We start from the raw sequence: 27,944 nt of genomic DNA, 5'->3' as shown, positions 1-27,944 counted from the left end.
GTTCAGTGTATTTTGGAAAATAAAACCTCACAAATCAACTGTTTTGTTTTCGCGAACATGCGTCTTTGTGCGTTTTTGAGCCCACGTTCAATACGAGTCGAACGCTCGAGTACCGTTCGAATCACTTTTACTCAAGTCATTTCGGAACTGGTGACTTTTGACTTGTAGTCAGTAATCGAGTCAGTTCTGAGGTAAAAATCGATACTTTTACTCAAGTATGATTTTCAGGTACTATTAACACCTTTGGCCTCTATTATATCCATCCCCAATCCTTTCTGTCTTATTTTGTATATATATTTTATAGTATAGTTATATAGTTATATCTTATACCTGTATTTTTTAGTTACATATTGGACAAAAGCAATTCACTACATGTCATACGCTGTGTGTTAAATCAGATTTCGGATTTGATTGCACAAACACACACTAACTCAGGAGTCTCTGCAGCAGTCATAGTGCTGAAACAAGTGATTATAGAGCTTCACACATAGAGCTGCACACACACACACACACACACACACACACACACACTCACCCTGGTCGGCCTGCGTGGCCTCGGAGATGTTGACGGCGAGCTGGCTGCTGAACGAGTTCACTCCCATCATGCCCGAGTGCGCGCCCGAGCCGGTCAGAGACGGCAGCTGGTTGTGGCTGCGTGGCACGCTGTACAGGGCCTCGGTAAGATCAGCCGCCCGCTTCAGGATGATCTCCTGAGAGAAACAAGCGGCATGCGGTCAGTTCCAAAACAAATGGCACCCTCAATAGTGAAGATCAGTAGTATAAATAAAAGAATGAAAGATTTTCTTTTAACGATTGAATGGAATATTTTTTTATGCTTTTTTATTTGCTCCAGCACTAAAATACTACTACTACTACTACTACTAATAATAATAATAATAATAATAATAATAATAATAATAATAATAATACCTGGTTATTATGAGGCATTCCATAAAGAGCTTCCACCAGATCTGCTGCTCTCTTTAACAGCACCTCCTGTGCACACACAAACACACACATACATATTAATATATATATATATATATATATATATATATATATACATTTTGTACTCATTTAAATCATTACAGCAGGTGGCATACGGCCGCAGGACGGGGCGTTATAACACTGAAAGCATTAAAATGTCATTATTATGGCAGAGACACGTAGCAGATGCATTGCTCCGGCACGACGTGACAAAGAGCGATAGAAAAACAGCTGTCTGCATTTCATTTACACTCCGCACACACACACACACACACACACACACACACACACACACACACACACACACACACACACTACACACACACACACATGCACATGCTAACCTGTTTTCGAACATCATTGAGTGCCATATTTATCTGCCTCCATGTTGCTTTTCTTAAAGGAAAAGTTCAATACAATAACATATATAGTACAGTAACTTGCAAGTACCAAGTATCTGCCCCTGCCATGCCCCATATATACCCCCAATCATTTTGCCACATTTTGTAAGAATTAATAAATTAACTTAATTAATGTGAAGATTTAAACCCGAAAATCTTACACACTGGCATCCAGGACACGAACCTGAAATACTAAACACCTGGCTTTCATTCCAAAAGTGTTCTAGAGCAGAAGATATTATTTCAACACTTGTTTTTTTTTTTTTTTTTTTACTAATACAATCGACGGATTTCAATTCTTTATGTTATTCTTTATTTGACAGAAAACAAAAATGGCATTTTTACCTCAAAGATTTAAAAATATATAGTAATTCAAGCCAGATGTGTAACACGATTCTGAATACAAATAACTTTCTCACTTTATGAATATGTTGCTAAATATGCGTGACTTTTTGGAATAACTTTTTTCCATATCTGGTTTTATTGTAAAGAATTTCAAGAGGTATAAACATTGAAAACATCTTTTTATTGAATTTCTCATTTTCTCTCTTTTTCTCTAACTCTCACTCTATCCCTTTCTTTCTCTCACTCTCTCTCTGCCTCGGGCTTTGTTGCTGTGTGAGCTGTGGCGATCGCTCTTTTAATAACAGTAACACAGCTAATAAATAGAAAAACACACAGCAGTGCTGGCGGTGTCAACTGCATCTAGAGAGGCTAAACAAAACAAACACACACACACACACACACACACACACACACACACACACACACACACACACACAATATCTCTTCTTTCCCTCGTTTTCTCAGCCCTTCAGTGTCAGAGCTGGTATTATGGGAGCCTCTGCTGGAGGTCTCTGGGGTATTGCAGGTGGACCACACACACACACACACACACACACACACACACACACACACACACACACACACACACACACACACACACACACACACACACGCATGCACACACTTGATAAAACCTGCAGCAAAATGTCATTCCTTTTGCATTTCTGTTTTAGTTAAAAATCTGAAAGAAAGAAAGAAAGAAAGAAAGAAAGAAAGAAAGAAAGAAAGAAAGAAAGAAAGAAAGAAAGAAAGAAAAGGAAACTAAACTACATAGGAAAAAAACTAATTCAGAAAGAAATTTTAAGAGAAATAAAAAAGAAACAAACAAACAAACAAAGAAACACTACGAAATAAACAAAGAAAAAAACTAAAACGAGACTAAACAGAAGAAAAACTAATTTAGAAAGAAAGACAGAAAGAAAAAGAAACAAACAAACAAACAAACAAATAACAAAATAAGAAAGAGAAAGAAAGAAAGAAAGAAAGAAAGAAAGAAAGAAAGAAAGAAAGAAAGAAAGAAAAGAAACAAACAAAACAAATAAAATAACAAAAGAAAGAAAGAAAGAAAGAAAGAAAGAAAGAAAGAAAGAAAGAAAGAAAGAAAGAACACAGCTGTGGTGTAAAGCCCTCGCACTGGAGACTCCTTTAATAAATGTTAAATAAACCTCTAACCTGAAGCCCCCCAGTCAGTCATTTCAGTCCTTTTTCACTGTGAATGAGCCGTTACTATGGTAACTATAGCATCTCGGTCCGAGTGTACACTGTTACAGGAAATCTAATCTGACCAATCAGCACAGTAGGAATGTATTTGTTCCGCCCACGTAACATTCCCGCTGCCCAGCCAAGCTTGCTTCATGTTTATGGACTACAGGAAGTCACATGACAGAGTCTGAATCCCATTGCTAATGAAGTGGATGTGCTCTGAGATGTACAGGGTTGGCCTGAGAGTGGAGGGTTTGTGTAGAACTCTCTCTCTCTCTCTCTCTCTCTCTCTCTCTCTCTCTCTCTCTCTCTCGCGCTCTCTCTCTCTGTGTCTTTCTGTTTATGTCGTTCACTTGTACCATCTGTGGAATCGTTACATGAGGATCATTAGTGTTGGGGTCATGTTTTATTTTGGGAAATATATCAGAGTGAGGAAGAGGAGAAAGATGAGGGGTAGGAGGAGAAGGAGAAGGAGGAGAAGCATGCCGGCAGCAGCAGTGGGCAGGGGTGGGCTTGGCCCATCCAAATGTACGTCTTGCCCACCCAATCAAAGGGAAAATACCACAGAAAACATCAGCATGATATCTAACTTCTGCTTGGGTGGGCAGCCGGCAGCCTGTGGACAATCGAGGAGCCTGTAATGGTTGCTTTTTTAAAATATATATAAAAAAAGTGTTAAATTTATGTTTTTAATTTAAGTAATGAATCTAGAAAAAATCTAAAGTGGAAAAGGGCGATAAAGAAGAAGAGGGGGATGAAGAGGAAGAGTAGTAGGAGGATGAGAAGAAAGAGGAAGAGGAGTAAGAAGAAAAGGAGAAGGAGGAAGAGTAGTCAGAGGAAGCCCCATCTATATGCATTATAAAAAAAGTTATGTTGTTTATACACACACACACACACACACACACAGCTCCAGCTGTTCCTCCACTCGTCCCCTCACTACTCATTCATTCTTTCATTCACTCATTCACTCTCACTCACTCATTCACTCTCTCTCATTCACTCTCTCTCACTCACTCATTCACTCTCTCTCATTCACTCTCTCTCACTCATTTAATCTCTCACTCACTCAATTACTCTCTCTCAGTCACTCTCTCACACTAATTTACTCTCTCTCACTCATTTAATCTCTCACTCACTCAATTACTCTCTCTCAGTCACTCTCTCACACTAATTTACTCTCTCTCTCTCACTCATTTAATCTCTCACTCACTCAATTACTCTCTCACTCAGTCACTCTCTCACACTAATTTACTTTCTCTCTCTCACTCATTCACTTTCTTACTCACTCATTCACTCTCTCTCTCTCTCTCACTTTTCACTCTCTCTCTCTCACTCATTCACTCTTTACATTCATTTACCAATTCACTCTCTCTCTTAATCATTTACTTTCTCTCTTTCTTTCACTCACTCATCCACTTACGTATTCACTTTCTCTATTTCATTAACTCTTTATTTCTCTCTCATTCATTCTCCCATTCATTTATTTATCAATTTTGTCAAATCTCCCTTATTTACTCTTTCTCTCTCTCTTTCTCCTTCCTCTCCTCCTCCTCTCTCTCTCTCTCTCCTCCCTCCCTCTCTCCTCCCTCCCTCTCTCTCTCTCTCTCTCTCTCTCTCTCTCTCTCTCTCTCTCTCTCTCTCTCCCTCTGGCGGTTTGTTCACTTCATTAATCTCCATTATAAAGCAGAAGTTAGTTAATGTCTCGGATGCTTGGCCAACGACACCCTGCCATGCACCCGTGCTGCCACCAACACACACACACACACACACACACACACACACACACACACACACACACACCGAATGCTAATGCTGTAAAGGTTTACATTGTTCACAATAGTCTGTTTTCATTACGCAATGACAGAAGTGACCGCAAAGAGTAACGATCTCTCTCTCTCTCTCTCTCTCTCTCTCTCTCTCTCTCTCTCTCTCTCTCTCTATTTCTGTGTGTGTGTGTGTGTGTGTGTGTGTTTAGTTACGTGTTTTAAGTAAACATTGCAGGGTTAAGGGCCATGCTGAAGAGTGAAACTGTGGCTGTTTGGTGTTATTGGGATTAAAACTCACAACCTTCTGATCAGATGAAAAAAACGATCAGTCTTGACCACTGAGCTCTAATTCTGTGGAAGGAGGAGACTCTTTCCAAAAATGATAAATAAATCTCTCCTCAGAGAAAGTGGCACCATATCAATCAATGAGAGGAACCAGACTCAGAAGAAAACCCATGTTCATCTGGGTGACTCCGAGTGTCCATCCACTATGGACAGTATAAATAATTATATCATTGTTGATGGACTGATGGACAGTTGAATGTAAAATTGTGCATGCTAGTTGCAGCTATAAGTCACTGTCCCAGACTTTATATTAATTATAATTCAAATCCATCTTCATGGTTCTCCACAGTACCCTCATAGATATCCGGGGCTATAATCTCCCACTTATATAACTTTTATATTAAATTTTTATCCTGTTACAGTACAAATAGTTCCAAATGTGAAGGCTCGAGTGTGTAGTGTATTGGGGTAATTTGAACAAGTCTGGGTGTGTTTTCTCGCTCGACTCCAAGTGTGTTCTCTCACTGTATCAGCACCGCACGTTTCCTGACACACACATGCACACACCCTCTCTCTCTTTCAATCTCCTCTCTCTCTCTCTCTCTCTCTCTCTCTCTCTCTCTTTGGTTTTCCACACTCTTTCTTTCCAGGGGCTCAATTATGAGAGCGCGGCTTTCTGGATCCACCGCCTCCGGCAAGACAGCTTCGCCGAGGAGGAGCTCCCCGACAGCTCCCTTAACAATGATAAATCACACACACATACACACATGCGCACACACGCACGCACACACACACACACACACACACACACACACACGGAGCATAAACCCACTGATCACTAGATCACATAAGAGAGAGAGAACAAGATACTGCAAGATATCACTGATAAGGAAGTGAATAACACACTGAAGTGGTGAAGAAAACACAACTCTCTGCCTCACACACACACACACACACACACACGATAAACCTGACTGTATATTTACACACTTTATCCAAATTCCTTTGCATGCTCAGATATGAAGGTATTTATTTACCTCCAATATTTACTATTATGGGGCGAGAGAGATATACAGATAGATAGAGAGAGAGAGAGAGAGAGAGAGAGAGAGAGAGAACGAGAATGAGAGAAAAAAAGAGCGAGAGAATGAGAGAGAAAGAAACATCTGCATTCTTATTGAGTTTTCCTCCTGAATAAATAAATCTCATGCCTGCGATAGTTAATGTTCCCTCCGTGAAGAGGCCTAGACGCCATATGCTTACTATTAGCATCAATTCGCCAATAAACAGCTTCTTTTTTTTCCCCCAGATTTCAGACGCCAGCTTTTGATAAATGGCTTCAATTTGGCAGCTGCTTTAAGGTGTCAGTCCGCATCAGGTCGGAACAGCGGGCCTCTGCCCGAACAAATCTCGCTCACTTAGCTGTGCTGCCTTTTTAGGGCAAAATAATCTTTTCATACTAACCAGGCGGCAAACCGCACACGGCACCTGCGAGGGGGGGTTTGGGTGGCAGTGGTGGTGGTGGGATGATTGTGGGTTTTTCGGAGTGCATGTGTAGGTGTCAGTGTGGCTTTTTGTCTTTATCAAAGAATAAAGGATTGCACGAGTAGGAAAGCGAATCGTTAAATTATTTACATTTATGGCATTTGGTAGTCGCCCTTAACTTTAATCGCGATTAAGCGCATCATTGTCATGAGTTAACTCGTGATTAATCGCCACTTAATCACACATTTGTATCAGTTCAAAATGTACCTTAAATATACACATTTCAAGTTTTTAATACTCTAATCAAGTTGGGCATCGGCAAATATGGAAATATGGAAATATGGAAATATTTCATGTCTATTAACGGCATGGAAAAAAGTGGAAAAACCACAGGTTCCCATTTCTTCGCGCTGAGCTAGTTGCTCAAACAGACAAGATTGTTTACATTTTCAGATGGCGGGGCAGCTCGTAAAAATACTTGTAAATAAATAATGATGGTGAAATTATGTAAATCATCAGGGCACCAAACGGAACTTTTGCTTTGTTTCCGCACGGACGGTTTTAATTGCCGGATGTGAGCATCATGGCGGATTTTGGTGCTTAATTTGAGACTAAGCACATCAGTAAAGAAAAAAATATTTGGGTGAAGTTTTTTTTGTATATCTGAGTAAGGAAAGGCTGTCGTAAATATGTTATAGTTATTTATACATGGCTATTTTACTCCGTAATATTAGTGGCCTCATCCAGCAGGATAATATTCCCCATTACGCTGCAAAAACTGTTCAGAAATGGTTTAAGAACTACACAATATCAGGCAGCTGGATCTGATGTTATGGCTGATCGGTATACATTTCTCCCAACTCAGCAGTTTTTGGGGTTAAGGATCTTGTTCAAGGGCCCAGAAGTAGTATTTTGAAGTCCAATTACTTAATCATTAAGCTATCACCTCTCCGAAGGAAGGAACTCTCCTGACCGGGAATCGAACCCATGCCACGGCGGTGAAAGCGCCAAAAATAGCAACTACACCCCTATTTACGATGAGGTATTATCTTGTTTCCCACCCAAACCTAGATTTTAAACAAGCTAAAAGGTGTGTTTAACCCAACCAACGAGCTGAAATTGTCCAGGCTGTCACTAAGGATGCAGGAAAATAAACCTTCCACCAATTTGACAACCTGTTAACCAATAAAAAAACTCTTTGTCCAGTCTCTATTGCTATTGGTTCTGGAGACTATTCACTATAAAATATTCATAAGAAAGAATAAGAAAGAAAAAATAAATTTTACAATTATTGCTATCTGTCAACAGACTAACCCACATCAAAAAAGAGATTAGACCCACTGACATCCATTTTATATGAATTCTAAAGCTGTAAAACCCAAAAAAATGTGCAGAACACTAAAGCAGATCTCCATCATCGCCATGTTAAATGTGCACTTACCTTAGGTAACCTCTCGGGGTCTCCGGGGTGGCGTGGAATGACTTTCTGTAACCTCTGGAAGCCGTAATCGATGGTGGGTTCATTCAGAGCTGAAACACACACACACACACACACACACACACACACACACACACACACACACACACAGACCGTTACAGGGTGATATAGTACGCTCTTGTTCTGTGGTACAGTAAATATATTAGGATTGAATTCGACAACCATTTTTTTGGAAATCGATCCTTGTTTTTTTTTTTTCTAAAAGGTCGGAACGAGGTTAGCACATGCCTTTATACGGTGTGTTTGATTACTGCTATACGTAATTAAATTACCGCCATTTCAATCGAATTTGATTTCACTTGTATTTAAATGATCGGATCAGAGTTTTATTCGTTTAGCTAGTGTCCGTAACTGCTTTTTCTGTTCTGAGTTACAGAACGTTTCCGGAGACTTTCCCAGATATGAGCATTGGAGCGCAAGGTGAGGTGTAGATCCTGGATGAGGCGCTAATGCTTAATGAGGAACTGAACAAAAACACTCTTACACACACTTCCACATACATCCACAAACTCCTCGGGGTGTGTTTTGCGAATGAATAAAGAATAGTGTATATAGTATAGTATAGTATAGTATAGTATAGTATCATAAAATATCATATAGTATAGTATAGTATCGTATCGTATAGTATAGTATAGTATAATATAGTATTGTATTGTATTGTATAGTATAATATAGTATTGTATAGTATAGTATAGTATTGTATAGTATAGTATTGTATAGTATAGTATATATTGTTGAACTGTATATTTCATGCTTGTTGAATGAATGTATGGTCCAGTATAGCCATATTTCATAGCATTTAACCAGTAAAAGGTGTGTATTAGATCACATCCTATATAACTGATTACAGTCTTATATGTTTTGTACAGTACAGTACAATAAATACTATATTATAGCTGTGTAGTGTCAAGCAGGTAGCATACAGTAAAGTATAATCTGTATCAAATCAAAGCTTCACAGCACAAAGTATTTGAAAAATGAAAGTAAAATAGTTGAAGAAACATGATGATGTTCAGGAAACATGGCTTGAGAGTTGTTCTGACTGAGGAAGGACCACTGAGTGAGTTGAGAAGAAGTTCATCAAAAACTGTGTTTAAAGAGAGAGAGAGAGAGAGAGAGAGAGAGGGAGCGAGAAAGTGTTTATGAAGACAGTCTCTGCTGACCTGCTTCTCCCCCCTTCACTTCTCATTCACACAGTGCCTAATTTAATCCTCCTTCCCTCCACCTTCCCCCAACATACATTTGATTTTTCATTCCCCCACTCTAGAGCTCAGTTTTCCTTTCTCTCGCTTTCGCGGCGCGTGAGAAGAACACAAGAGTGAGAGAGAAAAAAGAGAGAACAGGAAACACCCCGGAAAAACTGTTAGGCAGATATTTCTCCATAATCAAGCCCATTAATCATAAAAGGCTGTCAAATTTGACTTTGGGGACAATTTGTCAGCCCTCGTGCCCACTCTGCTTTTGTCACCGATGCCTCTTGTATCGGTTAAGGATGATTGACAGTCTGAACGGAGCGAGTAGAATAGCTAGTTTGCGCTAATATGCATAACCGAGCTTTCATGAATAAGAATAAGGTTTCGGCGCGGGAGCACGCCGGCCCTTTCAAAAGGGGCCCGCCGCCGTTTGTCGCGCAAGGCAAATAGATGTTATTACCATTATAACAATATTTGTTTTCTGGCAGCAGGAAAGGGCCCCTGCGAGCAGCACAATCGAATTTGTTTGAAGACAGTTTTTGTCAGGAAGGGGGGGAGAGGACAAGTGAGCTGACAGAAGAGTTTGGAGTGGGCGGGGCTTGTGAGCTGATGGTGTGAATGTGGAGAGGTGCTCTCTGTTAGCAGCCTATTACATAGCAACTGTAGCAAAGTTCAAATCATTATATATATTTATATTTAGGGATGTAACGAGACACGCAATCGTACCAGTTGCGGTACAGAGCTTTCGGTTTCGGTACACATGTGCAATCATGAACGCAATCCAATATTGCATATTTGAATATAGTCAATATCTGAGTTTCCTCCCAAATTTACTGAGCAGCGGCATCGTTATTAGTATCGTTTAGTCTCCTCCTCGCACTCAGTACCGGAAATACCATTTGCAGCGAGATACGATTTGTAGTGCGCTGTAAAACTCTGATGTTTTGCGCATAAACGAAATCTCACGAAGTGGATTCTTTCGAATTTTATGTCCAGAATGAATGAAGGATGGAAGGAAGACATTTGTTTGGTGAAATGTGTGAAAAACACACACACACACTTATATATACTTATGCATTACCCAAATGTCTAACAAATGTAAACTGATACATTTTTCCATTTATTTAAATTAATTTAATTAATTGAATTTGTGCCAATTTAATCAATGACTCAATTTAATCAGTATAATAAAAATATTTTATTCTATTCTATGCGATTTATTTTAATACATATCTTTTTATCTTTATAGTATTTTATTATTTTTTTATACAATTTTTATAATTTAATTTAAAAATTGTTTTAAAAACTTCTTATGTTAACTAATGTTTATAATGTATATAAAGTGCGTTAATAAAAAAGATGACAAGCAATTTTATAAGCAGTTTTACATTTCTTCCCCCCTGAAATTCAACCGAACCGTCTCTTAAAAACAGAGGTACGTGCCGAACCCTGAATTTTGTGTATATACAAGTGCAAAAGTTTTAGCGTCTCCTCAACGCAGAGCGTGAAAAGATGGTTTTTCGTGTAATCGTCTGTCCGATCGTACGTTTCTCACATCCCCTTCCACGCGTTTTATTCACACACACTTCACTTCAATCCGTTCTATGCCTACGATAAACTATACATCTATCCTTATACATTATATATACGTTATAATATACAAGCGGTTTTATCGTAAACACCTTAGCAGCGTTAAGGTGATAATCGGGCCTTGGTGGATATCAGATTTTGATATTTAGCATGCTATCCACGTGGCGTTCGCACGTTAACTGTATATATTAGATGCGAACTCATAATTATCTATTTTGTACGCCAACAGTTTAGATAGATGAGGAAACATTCAAGTGGTCAACGGGTATATTAATCATCTGCATTCATAATAATTGTGTCAATGGAAAGTCCTTATAAGGAAAGTGTGAAAACCTGTGTGTGTGTGTGTGTGTGTGTGTGTGTGTGTGAGTTGCCTCCCTCACACTGCGTCAATCTGTTGAGAAATTAAGCCCATTCATCCTCTTATTAAAATCCCCCTGCACTCTGACCCCTCCCCCCCTCCCTCCTCCTCCCCGATCAATACGCTGGCGTTAGCGAGCGTGCGGCGCGGTAATTGGCGCGGTGGCGGGCGCGCGCTCAACGCCGAACCCTGACCCCGCGCACACTGACGCACTCGTATGAAGATAGATTGCCTGATTTAGTGTAAACATATGCTGCAATTCCAGCCATCAGCGCCACTTTCTCCGTAGTAATTCGTATTGATTTTTCTTCTTCTCGTCCATGGTTTTTTTTTTTTTTTTTTTTTTGACGTGTGTGTGTGTGTGGGTGAGAGAAAGAAAGAGATAGAATGAAAGTAGGGAGGCCTGATAATGTGTTTCAGCGGGAAAACTAAAAAGAGAAAGAGAATAAAAAGGAGGTGAGGGTATTTATTATTTATTCGATCGCGTCGTTATTGCTCTCATCGTGAGGCCGTGTCTTCGAAACAGGATGCAAAGAGGTACGAGGTCACAGATCGTGTTTCCACATACACACACACACACACAAAATGTAACTCACTGGTTGATTCTTTGGATATAGAAATTTGTCCGTCTTTTTGTGAGTGCGAGCGAATTCTCAATTCTGATTGGTCGGAAATGTTCTCTAAACCATAAACCTGCCAGCTCTGGCTGTGAAGAAACTCAGGTTTGTATTCATGTGCTAATTTTGTCATCGTTTTTTCCCCCATATAGTAATTCCTTGAAAAGTACATCTTGATGTGGAAGGAATCTCGTGCAACTACGTTCGGTTCGGTTGCCAGATCCTCTACAATCCTGAAATAGCCGAAGCAAAGAGTCATCCCGTAAAAAAAAAAAAAAAAAGGGTGATACCTGTGCTGCAAACTGTCTGTGCGATCGGATTTCAGCAGATGCTTCTCGATCTAGCTGGCAAATGAGAGCGAGCGTTCAGACACCTCGTAAAATCAATCTCTCGCCTCTTATTCCACACGACGCAGAGGTTACAGGTCGAATGGGGCCGAGTGGAAGAGCGAGCAGTGTGTCGTGATTAAAGGCCTTCTCTCTCTCTCTCTCTCTCTCCCTCTCGCTCACTCACTCACTCTTCGTCTCATCTTTGACACACACACACACACACACACACACATCATTGTCACATTCTTTCTATGCCAGTTTGAGAATATATTCAATGTGTATGTGTTTTTTGCCATTTCTTCCCCACGTGCGGTATAAATGTTCCCTCTAGGGACTTGACATCTATTTCTATCAATCGCACTATTTTCCCCACATGCAGCTGATCGCGCTTCCCTCTTTTGCGACTTCGCGAAACAAGCCATCTCATTCATTTCCTTCCCGCTCGCTGCGCCATTTACATTTTCTTCCCCGATGTCCGAAAAACGACGGCTCCCCTTTCGTGCTTGATGGACTGATTGAAGGCGCAGTCACACCCCCGTCGGACACAATCCCGCCGCCTCTCTTGTAACCATTCGGGAGGCTATTTCGGAATCGGTCTCCGTGTACAAACCACTCCATCAAAGTAGCCTCGCCTGCGACGGAACGACGCAATTTGTTTTTGCAAGGTTCAAATTCCTGCACAGCAAGACTCAATCTCGCATTTCCATGCTCCGGTTTATTGATAAGAGCCCGAGTCAAGTGTGTGTGCATGCGCTCTGATTGTCCCTCCAGTCATCACGGATGCGGTTGTGGACGTGCCGAGGGGGAAGCAGGAGACAACAGGAAGTCATTTGTTTATCCGTTTCGGCCTGTCGCCTGCGTGCAAAGTGGCCGGCTGACAAACGCGTGAAACCTTTACGCCGCTCCCTATCGATTCCGTTTTCCGCTCCGTTCCATTCCTTCGTTCAGCCTGGTACACGCTGGCTCACTTGGCCCCAGATTCTGAAGCTGGGAATGATCAATCGCTGAACCGCCGATCGATCCTCATAGAAATTTCATGAACTTTAAACTGTGACTGACAGTCGAGAGGTAAGTGAAGCAGAAACCACCAGGGGAGATGAGAAAAATCCCAAACACACGCACTTAATTACAGCCGAATTCAGCTTCTATGGCAGCACGTATGCCTTGTTTACCTCGAGCGTGCAAACTGCAGATGTACACGTTCACACTCTTCCAAATGTGAGTCACTGATTTTTTTTTTGTGTGTGTGAGAGGACAGCAAAAAGGAATGCGAGTGCATAAGAGAACAGAAAGACAAAGTTTGAGAAGACAGCAAGATGAATAAATGGAGAGAACATTGGGAAAAGGAGAACATTGGGAAAAGAGTGTGAGAGGACAGAAACAAGGATAGCAAGAGCAGTAGTTGAGAAGATGGGAGTTGAATGTTGTGAGAACATGAAGAAGGAACTGTAAGAGGACATAGTGAAGGAGTCTAAGAGGACATGGAGAAGAAGTGTAAGAGGACATGAAGAAAGAGTGTAAGAGGACATGAAATAGCACTGTAGGAAGATATGGAGAAGGAGTGTAAGAGGACATGGAGAAGAGTGTTGAGAGGACATGAAAGAGTGTGAGAGGATGGTGAAATAACAAAAGAGAGGGTGAAAAAACATGTAGAAGACATGGGAATAAAGGAAATTAAAAATACATGGAGTGAAAGAGGATGTGAAGAGCAGTGGAAAAGGACGTGATGAAGGAGTGTAGGAGGACATGAAGCAGGAGTCATGAGGAAGTAGTATAGAGAACATGTTGAGGATGTTGAGAGAACCATCGGAAGGTGTGTGAGAAGATGGTGAGATAGCAGAAAGGGAGGGTGAGAAAACGTGTAGAAGACTGAGATGACAGGGGGAAGGAAATTAAGAAAACATGGGGAACGAGTGTGAGAGGATCCATGTCCTTCTCCAGGATGTGGTTTTCTTATTTAGAAAAAAGATAGAAGCAAGGATGAGTGCAAAGAAGCGCAGAGAATCAGAGGACAGTAAGATCTGAGTGTAATGTGTTTCCTGATCGTCTGATTAACATGTGCCCTCAAACATGGCACCAATTTTAGGAGGATTTCATGTTGCAGTGTTAGTCAATAACATCACACTTCTCAGGTGGGGGATTGGGGGCTTTTGATGCACACTTCCTGTAGGTGTCACTCAGCTTAATCAAGGCAGCACCGAGGCAATTAGCTGACTGGGGTGATTAGCATATTGAAGCGGATGGATGCTGCAGTAATCAGGAGGGTTGCATCACAAAGAGAGGGAGAGGGTTGAGGAGGACAGTGTGAGGCAGCAAGACGGTTTGTATGGAAAAAAAACGTGGATGAACAGAGCAAGAGAGGAACTGAATTGACCACTTCAGGCATTTGGAGCATTATCTTCAGCTTGTCACACACCTGCGGTTACAAGAGATCTCGACATTGAGGGTTTGAATGTTCTGATTGACTGATTGAACAAAAATTAATCAATATTCTGTTCATACTGTAGATCGCCATCTACTGGCCTAGCATGCAAGCTCATCACGTCTTTCATAAAGAAATTGGTCATATCCAAAAAGTCCTTTAAATTGGAAAGAAAAACTGAATAATTTGTGTTTCTTTGCGAAAAAAAATCTACACTTTCTCCCAAGGTACAAAGCGGAAGCTCAGTTCTTAAGCTCCCGAATACTGATAGGAAGGGCAGGGGTTAATGCCCGAGTATCGTGAAGCTGCCACTCTTGGGTCCTAAAGCAAGGCTCTTAATCCTCCGTGCTCCAGGGGTGCTGTGTCATGGCTGAACCCTGCATTTTGACCCAAGCTTCCTAACATCTCCAAGACATGTGAAGAAAAAAGACATGCATTGGACACCAATTGGCATTTATAAATTGTATGTTATATGGTACCCTGCAATAGGTTGTCACCCCGTCCAGGGTATTCCCTTCCTTGTGTACCCGAGATAATCTCCCGAATTCTCTATGACCCTGCACATTATAAGGGTAAAGATGGATGGATGGATGGATGGATGGCTGGCTGGATGGCTGCATGGATGGATGGGAAAACTTGGTATGTGCCACCAGAGGTGTATGAATCACTTCAGTTGACATCCATTTCCTAGATAAGTCTCGGCCATGTTTAGGTTAAGAAACTACTTCAATACATAGCAAAACCTGGAAAGTTTGCTTGTGAGACCACTGATGGGAAAAACCTTTCGATTGATGAAGTTTTTTAAAAGGTAGAACCTTTCATGGTCCTTACAGATGAACAAGATCAAGAATTATTTTGGGTGCTCGGTTTTTTCAAAAATTAAGCTACAAAAAAAGCCAAGTCCCACCAAAAGATATTAAAACCAAAGTGTGTGTGAGTGAAGATGGAAAAAAAAAATAGGCAATGCTAAACAGAACTCTTTTGTTTTCAGAACCCTACGTACTCCTGGACTCTGGTTCCCTGCCTTTTCCGAACTCCTGGGCTCATAAACCTTTAGAGGCCTTTTAAAGAAGCCGTGCGTCACATGGCGCCACCAATTCTGGCTAAGGACCGAGCAGGTCCCCTAAACACACACACACAAAAAGAGTTCATAGGACCATAGTTCCCACGGGGGGTGACGCTATTTCTCCACTCTGTTCAAGCTTGCTTTGCTCTACAACAGGTCTCAGAACACGGTGTGTTCAAAGTCGCACATTAGCACAACGTGGCCTGCTGTCACTGGAGGAGTGTTTGGTTACATCCTGGCAGAAACTGGTTGAAAGAGTCTTGGTTTATTAGGCTAAAGGTGGGGGGGCTCATCTAGTTTCTCATCATAAAAGTATGAATCCTAGTCCCCATGTTTTGTTTGCTGCTGATTGCCAATTCCTGATGACATGCATTAGATCACTTTTGAATGTCATGCCCATGCCAACAAAAAGATCCTACAGGAACGCAAATGGTTGAAGGCTATGCATGGACAATGCAAAGGTCCCTGCCTAAAGATCTAACTGTTGCTTATGAATTTATCGCATGTCATGATCTTCTTAAATATTATTTACTCTAGGTGTGAAAAGCATGCTTAAGTGCACTGTATCAGTGCATGCTCCAGTGACGTTAATAAACACTGTCATTAGTCCTACCTTCAGTGTTTCCCATCCTGCTCCCTGGGGAACCCCAGATGGTGCTTATTGTTGTTCTTCCCAACACCCAACACACCTGTAGCTAATATTCTGCATGGTTCTTGATATAGGTGTGGTGGAGAATATGAGCAGGTTTATTTAATTATGGTAATCAAGGGCCTTGTAGGGAAAAAGAGACTTTCACCAAAATTCGAATATGTTGAGTTTTCTTTTAGTGGATTACATTGAGATCCTTATGGACTTGATGCTGGAAGACTTGTATAAACTGTAAGAGCTTCCCTATCCTCTATATACCTACATTTTCCCAGTACTTTTACAAATCAGGACAAGCAATGCAATTTCATTAATAGTTCCTTAGATTGTTCAGGGTTCTAGCTTACTGAAAACATGGCTACAACTGCGCATTTGCCAAGGGTATTTGAGATCATGGTTGGCGACTCCACCTTCTAGATTTGAAGGGTATATCCCTGAATATATTTGGAGGAAAGATATTTACCCCTCAAGAATAAAAACATTACATGCAATGGCGCCCCTCCCCCATGTGAGGCAACATACCCGTTCTAAAGTGCACAGCATCTCTTCAGGGGTACTACATGAAAGCTTGTCTGAGAAGGACATAACAAAAACATGACCTACTGTTCTGCTGATCCAATGTAAAAAATGTAAGGATTGTTTGTTCCTCGGGGGATGCCAAATCTTGCTTTTACACCACACTTAGCTCTTCCCAGTTCTTACCAATTTGCAATCGAGGCACTGTGTTGTTTACTGAAAGGCCTTAACCTCCCAAGCCAACACTTCTGGAGCCCTGTTCTGTGTATTGTGTGTGGAAATCTTGGGCAAGTCTGGACGTGAAGTGACACGTGTCCCTCAGAAAAACAACGTTTCCCACCACCCAGCTAAAATGATTGTGTTTGTTAGCAGCACTGGAGCGTACGCTGATTACATTTTTTTTTCCAGGGGTTTGAGTTGGCATCTAAAATATGTCTTTTTTTATTGCTAAGCAGACGATAATATGGTTAGCTGGCCTATTATTATTATTATTATTATTATTATTATTATTATTATTATTATTATTATTATTATTATTATTATTACATGTAGGCTGTGAAGGAGCAGAGGTAGTCATTTATTTCTGATTGCTGTTTTCAAGAGGCTCGAGTCCATGCTGCCAGTCTGGGAGATTGTAATGCTCAGATCATTGCAGCCATGGATCAATGCTGGTTGAGTTATTGCAGTATTTGGCTACTGATTTCTTTCTAGAGATGTGTTTTCCCAGGAAAGTCAATACTCTCAGGCTCGTCTCACTTTTTTACTCTCCTTCTTCCCCTCCCACCACGGAGTGCACCTGGGGAGCCTTGGCCCCAGGAGACCAAAGGAGGCAGTTGGTGGGGTGGAATGGGCGGGAAAGGGATAGAGGGGTGTGGGTGGGGGGATGGGGGAGGGGGGGTGAGACCAAAATCAAATATCAAAAAGGGGAAAACGATGGACGAAGAATAGAAATGAGAGAAAGAATAAGTGTAGAAAGACCCTTTACAACTTGCATCTGATATCTGCACTTAATTTCTTTCGCTTCTCATTTTCCCTAATCGTTCCCTGACAAGCAATAGAAGTGTAATCTACCAAACGAACGACCTTCTGATGCTTTTCGTCAGCCTCTTATCTATAGGGCCAGATAAAAAAATAAAAAACAGTGCAAGAAAAACCTGCTGAAAATTTGCCAATATGCAGTTCTTCGCTCTCCATCCCTTCTCTATCCCTCTCTTCTTTGTTGTTGTTTTTTTGCCAATTTTCTAATGACCTGAATGCAGGCCTTCCAAAAATGTCAAGCTGGATTGTTTTCATTTGGAAGCTGCGAATCGAAAACGATGCTGGCACGAGAGGAGAGGAGAAGGAGGAGGAGGTCGGAAACTCCCTGATGAGAAAAACAGTTTGGATTCGCTCGAGTTTGCCTGTTCAGTAATTAAATCCTGCCTCGAATCGCACGTCTCATGTACCTAGCCGTAGCTATAATTAAGATGCAGAGACGGAGGTCGATACTCTTTCGATATCGGAAAAAAAATCTGAAGCTACATGTTCACCCACAAGCCCCGCCCACTTGTTTTCTTTTGGCTGAGTTCACACAGAGCAACACTGAATATAAAGTTATCAGAACACATTTTATTATTCTTATACAAGTCCGGCGATAAGTCTTCGCTTGTCACCGGCTCAGACGATTGTCCACGATAAAAACGTACGCTAGATTGCGCATGCATTTTATTCGCTCGAGTCCATTCTAGTCAATGCGTTTTCCCTTCTTGAGCCCTATTCACTATGTACGTCGCATAAAAAAAAAATTACCTCATAATGCACCATCGCGCTGTCAGTCAAATAACGGAGACGGTCGGTCGGTCGGACGACACGGACACACCGCAGTCGCGCTGTCCCATTGTAAACTCGTCTTTATGCGAGCGAGGACAAAGGCGAGGAGCCGCTGAGATAAACCTCATGTTTAACACTGAGCTTTAACGCGAGGCCTGCTTTTTACGCTGTGACATTTCCTTATCACGCTAAACAGTCCTTCATCTGACCTTTGAATGGCATCTCGAATTATTCCAATGGAAGAAAGAAAAAGCATCGATTAGATGGAGTGATACTCAGGCATGCCGGAGAACGGACGGATAGAGGAGGAGGGTGAAGAAACGTGACGCTTGGGGGAACAATTTGGGCTCAAGGGGTCAGAAAAGGGGATGTGCCGTAACACAAACACATATCAAATGAAGTTCTGCTGAATTCTGAAGGTTCATATTCATTCGCTTGTTGTGATACTTGAATGGCGTTTGTGTGACAGCTGTATGTGTGTGTGTGTGTGTGGGTGTGTATGTGGGTGTGTACCTGTATAGACGAAGCGTCCCGGCGCTCCTTTGCAGAACTGTTTGGATTTGTAGGACAGTGTGACCTCCACGACCCCAGGGATGTGTCTCGGTGGTGTCTGAACACGGATGGCATGGGGTGTGATGAGCTAAAACACAGCACACAACACGTTCAGCTCGATACACACACACACCACATCGATTACACACAAACACCGCCACTGCCGAGATTCCACTCTGACCCTTCAGTCAGACACACACACACACACACACACACACACACAAACACACATACTCAACACTAGAAATTACTCTACTGGAAAAGTAACAAATGATTGCTACTACTGTATTTTGCAAGTTATGTGCATGTGTGTATATGTTTGTGTGTGTGTGTGTGTGTGTGTGTCTGTGTGTGATTCCTAAAGAACCCACCTCGCTCCAGACGAGCATAGTTCCGAAGACGACCTGCAGTCCGTCGAAAAAGTTGTCCCCAATGATGATGACCGTGGCTCCTCCAGTCGTCCAGCCCTCACTAGGGCTTATAGCTTTGATGCATGGAGTGGCTGCTTCACACACACACACACACACACACACACACACACACACACACACAAACAAAAGAAAGACCAATTAAAACCAACAGTACTCTTCTGTTTGAAAGAAAAATGTATAATCGACTTCCCGTTTGGACCACAGTGCTGTTGAATCCTTGATTCTAATTGGTTGATTGATTGGTTTTCTGATTGGCGCATCATTGACATGTTCGTTTCTATAGCAACAGCCTGTTGCTAAGGTGTACACTGAACATTAATGTCTAGGGGGTGTTTTCTCAAGGGAAGGAGTCTCCAGTGTCAGAATTTACACTATAAATTTAAAGGTTGAAGTTGACAAATCGCCGGGGTAACAGTAGCCCTGTCGTTGATTATTGTCCAGTTCGATGTCCAATGTGATGTGGAAAGGACCTCGGGATTATCTCGGAACTCGTTTCCCAGCTGATTAAAAAAAAAAAGACGACATGAGAGCGATTTGTAACAACAATTAGAACGGCTCATATTGTATTCTTATTTCCTGGCCGGCTCGATAAAGCCATTAGGAGTTCATCAGGCGTTTCTTTTTTGTCGTTTATGGTAAAGTCGTTTTGGCTTGGGGTGATGGAGACAGGGAGGCTGAGTGTGTGTGTGTGTGTGTGTGTGTGTGTGTGTGTGTGTGTGTGTGTGTGTGTGTGTGGCGCACTGTGGACAGGAATTGATTCATAGTGCATAGTGAATGAAGTGTGCATAAGTGTCTAACTTCCAATTGGGTTTTTAAAAATCACCGCTCACACAGAACGAGACAGAGACAAACAGGGAGAGACAGAGAGAGACAGGGAGAGACAGAGAGAGACAGTGTATCCAAACTCTCAAATCAATTTCTTTAGGTCTGTAACCTTCACTACAACCCGGGGAATTCTAAAACACAGCCAAACGATTGAACCGAAGTCGTAATGGCTGCCAGTTCACCTGTCAGGGACTCGATCCGAACCTGGAGCAGCTGTTTAAACCCTGCACTTCCTCCCAAAATCGTCCCGGTGTGTTGGACATGAAAGCGTCTTCCTTTGTTTGTTGAGCACCCCCTGCACCACCTCAACAATGCCGCCGTCGCTCTTCTGAAGGGAAATCAAACTGCCGTTGTTTTGGGGTGGGGTTGGGGGAGTAAGGTTGTTTGTTTTTCTAGAACGCCAGCGTTCTCTGGTGCGCTCGACCGAACTCATCAAAGACCTGATGAGTCTGAGTTCTAAGGCTTACTCAGGGGCGTCTACAGCCACTCGATGCTAAGCTAATCACCAGACCCCGATGTCTTGACAAACACACAGCTTGGTGACAGAAGTGACAGTTGCCTTTCATCTACGTGAATGGAGATTCAAGGCTTTGTGGGAACGACTTGTCCTACTTTTTTAAAGAACTTCACAAAACTGTTTTAAACTGTGTCACTTTTTCACAGATGACAAATGCAGTGTCTTACCTTCGGAGGGGTCGAGGCGGCGAGCACGTCTTCCGTGTTTCGAGTTGTTGTGGACGAACATGTTGTCGGAAACGGCCAGGACGTGCCCGTCAACGTTCACCGTAGTAGAAATCACCACCTGGGATGGGAAAGTGGTTTGTTGAACGACATATTTTACGCAATAAGTATTTCATTATAGTGGACAGGAATTGGATTCAGGGGGCGTACCTGAAAGCGTCTCATGTCTCTGGGATTCCCGGCGTTTTTCAGGCAGTTCTGGTTGCACTTGAGGAAAAACTTCAGGAAGAATCTGTAAAGTAAAAAAGGCAAAAGGGATAAAATACTGGTTAATATTGATATATAAAAATATATTGACATACAAAATATAAAACTGCCCCTCTGCCAGGGCTTGGACCCCTAAAATCGATCATTCATCTTCAGTGTACATTTACGTCCACGTTTACAGCTCAGGGTCGAGTACTGATGACCCGAGACACTTTACTAGAGCTAGCGTACAGTATGAAATGGATGTCGCTGTTAGCACATTAGCTGCTACCTGCTAATCTCCACGCATCCATCAGCGACCCGGGCGTTTTGATCGAGTGCTTCCCTTTTAATTGTCGCATTATCGCAATAATAATCCGAGCGGTTAACGGCGGCCAAGTCATGTCACATTAACCAGAGAATAACCTCATTCATGGACCCGGGATCGCATTACTCCTCTCCTTTTCCTCCTCCACGTCACTCCACTTCCCTTTTTCTTCCCACCACTCTTTCCTATCATCTCCACATTTTCCTATCCTTTTTTCCCTTTTTTTCTTCAACAATCATTCCCCTTCTTTTCTTTTCTTCTATGTCATTAAACCAGTAAACAATCATTTCCTCCTGTGAGCTAAACTTCCTTCATTTTTCTTTTTCTTCCTTTCTCCTCCTCTTCATTGGACCTCCCTGTAACCCCTTTTTCTTCACCTCTATCACCTCTACATCCCCTCATCCCTTTTCCATCTTTCTTTCTACCCCTTTTTCTTCTCCAGCTTAAATCCACACCGTTCTGTTTTTCTCTTTAGAAAGAGAGTGAGTGATAGAGGGAGACTGTGATAGAGAGACTAAGATAGAGAAAGGGATTGAAGGAGTGGAGGAGGCCTTGTCAGTGATATAAACGAGTGCCATCTGCTGACCACATCGATTTCACCCCTAATCAGACAGTAACAATATCTTTAAAAACATGCGCCAGGAACGCGGGTGATTTTTTAAAACCTCACTTTGCCTGGCATGACATAATCGGCACATACATTTTAAACTCCACCGACACCACTCGTTTCCCCCTGCAGCACTCAAAGTGAGAGAGAGAGAGAGAGAGAGAGAGAGAGAGAGAGAGAGGAGAGAGGGAGGGAAGCATCAGCGAGTGCCCTGTTGCTCAAGAAATATGTGCATTTCGTAATCACAGTAGAGAGATATAGTGAGAGATGGTAAACGAGTGAGAGAGAGAGAGATGGAGAGAGAGAGAAAAAGAGAGAGAGAGAGAGTGACGGGCTTTGCTCTATTTAGCCAGTATCGACCGACACTCGATCCGGGTTGCTCTGAAGGCTGCTAATGCCCTTTATGGGTGCGGAATACAATAATATGGGGGCTCCATCCCCGAGCTCCATTCATATGATATTAGAGTCCTTGGGAGGAGAGATATGGATCAATAGGGATTGAATTAAAACGCAGCAGGAGACGAGGCGCTGGTAAAGTGAAGCGAGAGATAGTAGCGAGACACAACGTCCAGCCAGGGGAGTGAGTGAGTGAGAGAGAGAGAGAGAGAGAGAGAGAGAGAGAGAGAGAGAAAGAAAGAAAGAAGAAGAAAGAAAGAAAGAAAGAAAGAAAGAAAGAAAGAAAGAAAAAGGGGCTAAACACTGTATAGAATAAAAACTATTTTAGAAAGAAAGAAAACAATTTGGAAAGAAAGAAAGAAAGAAAGAAAGAAAGAAAGAAAGAAAGAAAGAAAGAAAGAAAGAAAGAAAGAAAGAGAAAGAAAGAAAGAAAGAAAGAAAGAAAGAAGACTGCATAGAAAAACATTAATTCAAGATTGCATATATTTAAAAAATTATAATAATTCAGAAAGAAATTCATATATTCAAAAAGAAAAAAATTGAAAGAAAGAAAGAAAGAAAGAAAGAAAGAAAGAAAGAAAGAAAGAAAGAAAGAAAGAAAGAGGGCTAAACTATATAGAATAAAACTAATTCAGAAAAAGAAAACAATTCAGATAGAAAGAAAGAAAGAAAGAAAGAAAGAAAGAAAGAAAGAAAGAAAGAAAGAAAGAAAGAAAGAAAGAAAGAAGACTGCATAGAAAAACATTAATTTAAAGATCAAGATTGCATATATTTAAAAAATTATAATAATTCAGAAAGAAATTCATATACTCAAAAAGAAAAAAATTCTGAAAGAAAAAGAAAGAAAGAAAGAAAGAAAGAAAGAAAGAAAGAAAGAAAGAAAGAAAGAAGCAGGGTAAAAGTAAGAAACCTGTGAAAACCTGTAGCCTAATTATCCAATAACAAGCTAATCTGGTGGCTATTAGCCAGAATGGATTGTTAGCCACATTAGCTATAATAAAAACTATAGCTGCAGGGAAAACAAGTACAATAAAATGTTGGGCAAACTATTCAGAAAAGAGAGAGAGAGAAAGAGAGAGAGAAACATCAGCGCCTCATATTCCTCGTTTCCTCCAGCTGTCACTGGGCAGAAGTTGATAAGGAATGCGAGATTCCCGTTCCCACTGTGGAAAAACGGGCAGCACTTCAAAGCCTGCTCTCTTTGGAGTGTCCAAGTGCTCACTTTTAGACCCAGCACAGAGTGGAGGTCTTATACAGGAAGTTGGGGGTGAGAGGAGAGAGACAGAAACAGAGACGGAAAAAGAACTAGCACTTAAAAAGCACAGTCTCCGGAAACCGAATGGAAATGTAATCAACACACGGCGTGAACTCTGAAGCATGAACTTTCGCTAAAACACTCAGATTTAAAACGTTGCTTCAGGATATTCGATTTACCACGAAAAATGTGAAAAAAAGAAATTCTGTCTGTCTGAGACGTGTGTACAAATAACGTGGGATGAACAGCACTCAAAAAGAGGACGTTAGCGCTACACTCCTTCCTATTCGTAATGGATTAGTGTAACTCTGAAATGACGAGTCGTTGCTAGCATCTTCACTTCACAAATAAGCCGTTAAGTTCTACTCTACCTCGCTAGCTAAAAATATGCACAAATTTGAAAAACATTTCAATTATAAAAGATGCCCAAGTTAAAGTTTTCTATGTGGTGTTTCTTTGAAGAAAAAAGGGAGATCTTTTAAATATCCCTACATCTTTCTTTTCTAAATGTAAACCGTATATAAACAGCAAGAAATTGTGCTAAATTGTATTAAATTTGTACTGAAAACACAATAATTTTACTTCTGATAACTGAAAGCCAGCATTTTGTGCACAATAGCTAATCTGCAGCTAGCTAAAACACAAATTAGCAAATATTATGCTAATTGTCTAGCTAGCATTCAGGAGTTTTTGACAAAATCCCATTCAACATGACGATTTAATATTACCGTAATTTCCGGACTATAAAGCGCACCCATTTATAAGCCGCACCCACTGAATTTTACAAATATTTTTATTTTTAACATAAATAAGCCGCAGCTATCTATAGGCCGCAGGTGTCTACACACATGTACTAATGTGGAATGTTGCATACATACATTATATTGTATTATATTATATGGATATATATTTATATACCTCTATAAAACCTGAGGTAAAAAAGGCAAGACATAAAAAGAAATGGATAAAGAATGGGTGAGAGAGAGAAAGAGATGTGAGGAGAGGGATATAGAGAGGCAGAAGTCCTCATGTTGAAAGTCTCCCTCCCCATCGAAAACTTATTAAAACAACATCAATTATTAATGTCCATCTAGAGCCAAGAGTCAGTTATTAGTTTCACAGTCTCTCTCTCTCTCTCTCTCTCTCTCTCTCTCTCTCTCTTTCTCATCTCTTTGCTCTTATAAAGTAGGTAAAGATAATGAGCTGAGTGGAGTCTCTGTTGTAAGCCGTCACCTCATTACATCGGCCTGCCATCAATTACAAGAGGAGTGTGTGGCCCTGTCACTCGCCTAATGTGCCTCTGACATAGTGTCAGGAATTACTGCTGCCCCTAAATACACCTCTCTCTCCCTCTTTTTTTTCTCTCTGTCTCTTTCTCTATCCATCTATCTTACTCTCTCCATCTCACAAAAACTATTATACTACATCCTATAGTATAATTGTACGAATACTATCATCGCAAAGATATTCAACATTTAGGTGATGAGGGCAGAGTCACAGTTAAAACACTGGTGTTGTTTATTTTCCCTGAAGTCGTTTTATTACACCTACGCCAGTGCAACTAGCCACATGTTTATGAATTAAGATGACTTTATAGATAACTTTATTGATTAGTGCTTTGCTATAAAAGGTTATTCCTTTTTTTCTCCCTCAGCATCGAAACTCGTACTGGAGACTCCTTCCGGATCATTTATCGTGAATTTGTGTTAAATTGATCTTTAAGATAAGGAAAAAAAAACATGGAAATGTTCAAATGCATAGCTAGTCAAACTTCTTTTCATTTTTTAAACAATTGAAAAGTTAGCATTGCTGTGTAGAGTCATACATCGCAAGCTAGCATGAGCTAGCTAGCTGAACCTTGTCACAATAGCTCCTCTGAGGTGAAAGTACGGCGTCAAGCCGCTCTGACACACAGCACTGTTCTGACTTGACGTGCGAAGAGAAATACCTCAACTCTGACCTATCTCTTTCCCATTTTCTCTCTCGATCTCTTACACACACTCTGCTCTACACCACACACACCTTTCCCTGGAGTCTCGCACTTATTACGCTAGTCAAGAAGAAGAAAAGCTCCATTTCGGAGGTGGTATATTTAAAAACGCGCCGTGTTCCCATTCTCAGGTAAAAATACTCCACAACGTTAACGTATTGCTCTTCTGAAGATCAGATGTGTCCATCTGAAATACACCTAGAAAGAGGACAAACTAGCATGGAGTAAATGTTTGCAATACAATACAAATAGTTGTAAAAGGTTCCATTCATAAGATGAATGAATTAAATATGGTTGAGTTTGAACTTTCACGTGTCTATGATTTAAATTATGATTTACTAATTAGCTAAGTTCCAACATGTTTAGCCGACTTAGCATACTAGTGCAATTAGTATGTTTACACAAAAACAAGCTAATACTTAGGGATGTTGTGTTACACCGGGAAAAGTGTTTTCATTAGCATTTTGTAATTCTACTAACTATAATTTGACACTAAATCTTGGAGAATCAGTTCTACAAACACAAACATGCCAATTGATTCAGGTATTTTCTTCCAGTATAATTTTAGGAGCATGAACAGAGAGAGAAGATATTCATATTCAGGCCTTTTTCAGCTGAACCCTAAAGCATTTATCCAGATTTACAACCAACAATAAAGGTGTGTGTGTGTGTGTGTGTGTGTGTGTGTGTGTGTGTGTGTGTGTGTGTGTGGGTCCGTGTGAGACCACCTAGCCAATTTTTAGAGAATGGGACTCTCCTTGGCGCTGCTACATGCTATTAATAATTCACAGTCCAAGATGGCAATTACAGGACCATGTACAATCAAACTAAATATTTAATAAGGCACTAAAACAGTGCCGTATTTTTGTCTGTCTGTCTCTCCCTCTCTCTCTCTCTATTTCTTGCTCTCTCTCCCAGTCTTTCTGGACTTTCGTATTAGCTCTCAACATACAGTTCCTATATCCGAAAAACATCTTTTTACAGTTCTCCTGACATGCAGCAACTTCATTTTACGAAGGCTGTGTATGATGTCTTCATTATATGAGCTATTGTGTGACAAATAAACTTTCAAAAAGCTAAATATTTCATGCGATACACTTTAGATCTGGTGTGATCGTACAAATAAGTAGGTTTTGAGCAATGGGACGCATCGCTTCCTTTAATAGGACTGATAGGAGCAAGGCCACACCTACTTTTGTGGGTACTAGGAAGGGCACGTCTTCTTCAATAGAATAGACAGACATAGAGGCCACACTTTTTCCATAGAATTGATAAAAATGTAGAAGCCACACCTCGTTTCATAGAGAACATGCTTTCCATCAAACAAAAAAAAGCCACACATTCTTCCACAGAAATGACAAAAAAAATATGAATGACAGAAAATATCACACATCTCCTTTAATAGGACTGACAGATACAAAAGCCACACCTCCTACGATGGAACTGATATACCGATGCCACGCCTCCTTCAATAGAACTGACATTCAGATGTCATGGCTCAATGACAGTCACAGAGGCCACGCCTCCTTCAGTATGATTAACATACACTAAGCCACACCTCCTTCAATAGAACTGACATACAGATGCCACCCTCCCTCAATAAAACTGGCAGACAAAGAAGCCACGCCTCCTTCAAAAGAACTGACCGACAAAGAAGCCACGCCTCCTTCAATAGATCTGACATACAGATGCCACGCCTCCTCCAATAAAACTCACAGTCACAGTGGTCACTTCACTTGAATTAGCACATAGGCCACGCCCCTTTCATTTCATTTTATAAGGCCATTACTCCTTTAGTAGTCCTGACAGTAACCGAGGTCAAACCTCCAAGAGGTGGCAAGAGAAAGAGAGAGGAAGATTGACAGTTACAGAGTGAGACAAGAAGAGATAGATAGAGACAGGTATAAAGAGCGATAGCAATTGGCAGAGGGAGAACCGATGGAAACTCATGGACACACACAGAAAAGAGAGAGACAGAATGAGTAAAAGAGAAAAAGGGACAGATAGAGACAGATAGCAAGAAAAGGCGAGCATGTGTGTGTGCGTGTGTGTGTGTGTGTGTGTGTGTGTGTGTGTGTGAGACACTCTCTGTCACACTCTCTGTCACACAGCTG

The 27,944-nt window shown here is 41.1% G+C and overlaps 1 protein-coding gene across 3 annotated transcripts in view; it reads right to left on the bottom strand.

The window, feature by feature from the left end:
- The window catches only part of LOC124397013 (transcription factor COE3), a 91,047-nt gene that overhangs the window by 10,558 nt on the left and 52,545 nt on the right, over positions 1 to 27,944 (bottom strand). For 2 of the 3 annotated variants that reach the window (XM_046866451.1, XM_046866453.1), the window contains exons 7-13: positions 21,219 to 21,300; positions 21,012 to 21,129; positions 19,443 to 19,576; positions 19,033 to 19,159; positions 7,914 to 8,002; positions 931 to 996; positions 536 to 710 (exon numbers count right to left, since the gene is read on the bottom strand). In XM_046866451.1, the coding sequence (XP_046722407.1) occupies positions 536 to 710; positions 931 to 996; positions 7,914 to 8,002; positions 19,033 to 19,159; positions 19,443 to 19,576; positions 21,012 to 21,129; positions 21,219 to 21,300 (791 nt within the window). The remainder of the gene's footprint in view (positions 1 to 535; positions 711 to 930; positions 997 to 7,913; positions 8,003 to 19,032; positions 19,160 to 19,442; positions 19,577 to 21,011; positions 21,130 to 21,218; positions 21,301 to 27,944) is intronic. The other variant, XM_046866452.1, reaches the window with a different exon arrangement.

This window comes from Silurus meridionalis, chromosome 14 (assembly GCF_014805685.1).
Source record: "Silurus meridionalis isolate SWU-2019-XX chromosome 14, ASM1480568v1, whole genome shotgun sequence".
Taxonomy (NCBI): Eukaryota; Metazoa; Chordata; class Actinopteri; order Siluriformes; family Siluridae; genus Silurus; species Silurus meridionalis.
The sequence above is the reverse complement of the archived record's forward strand: the minus strand, read 5'-3'. Positions and strand labels throughout refer to the sequence as shown.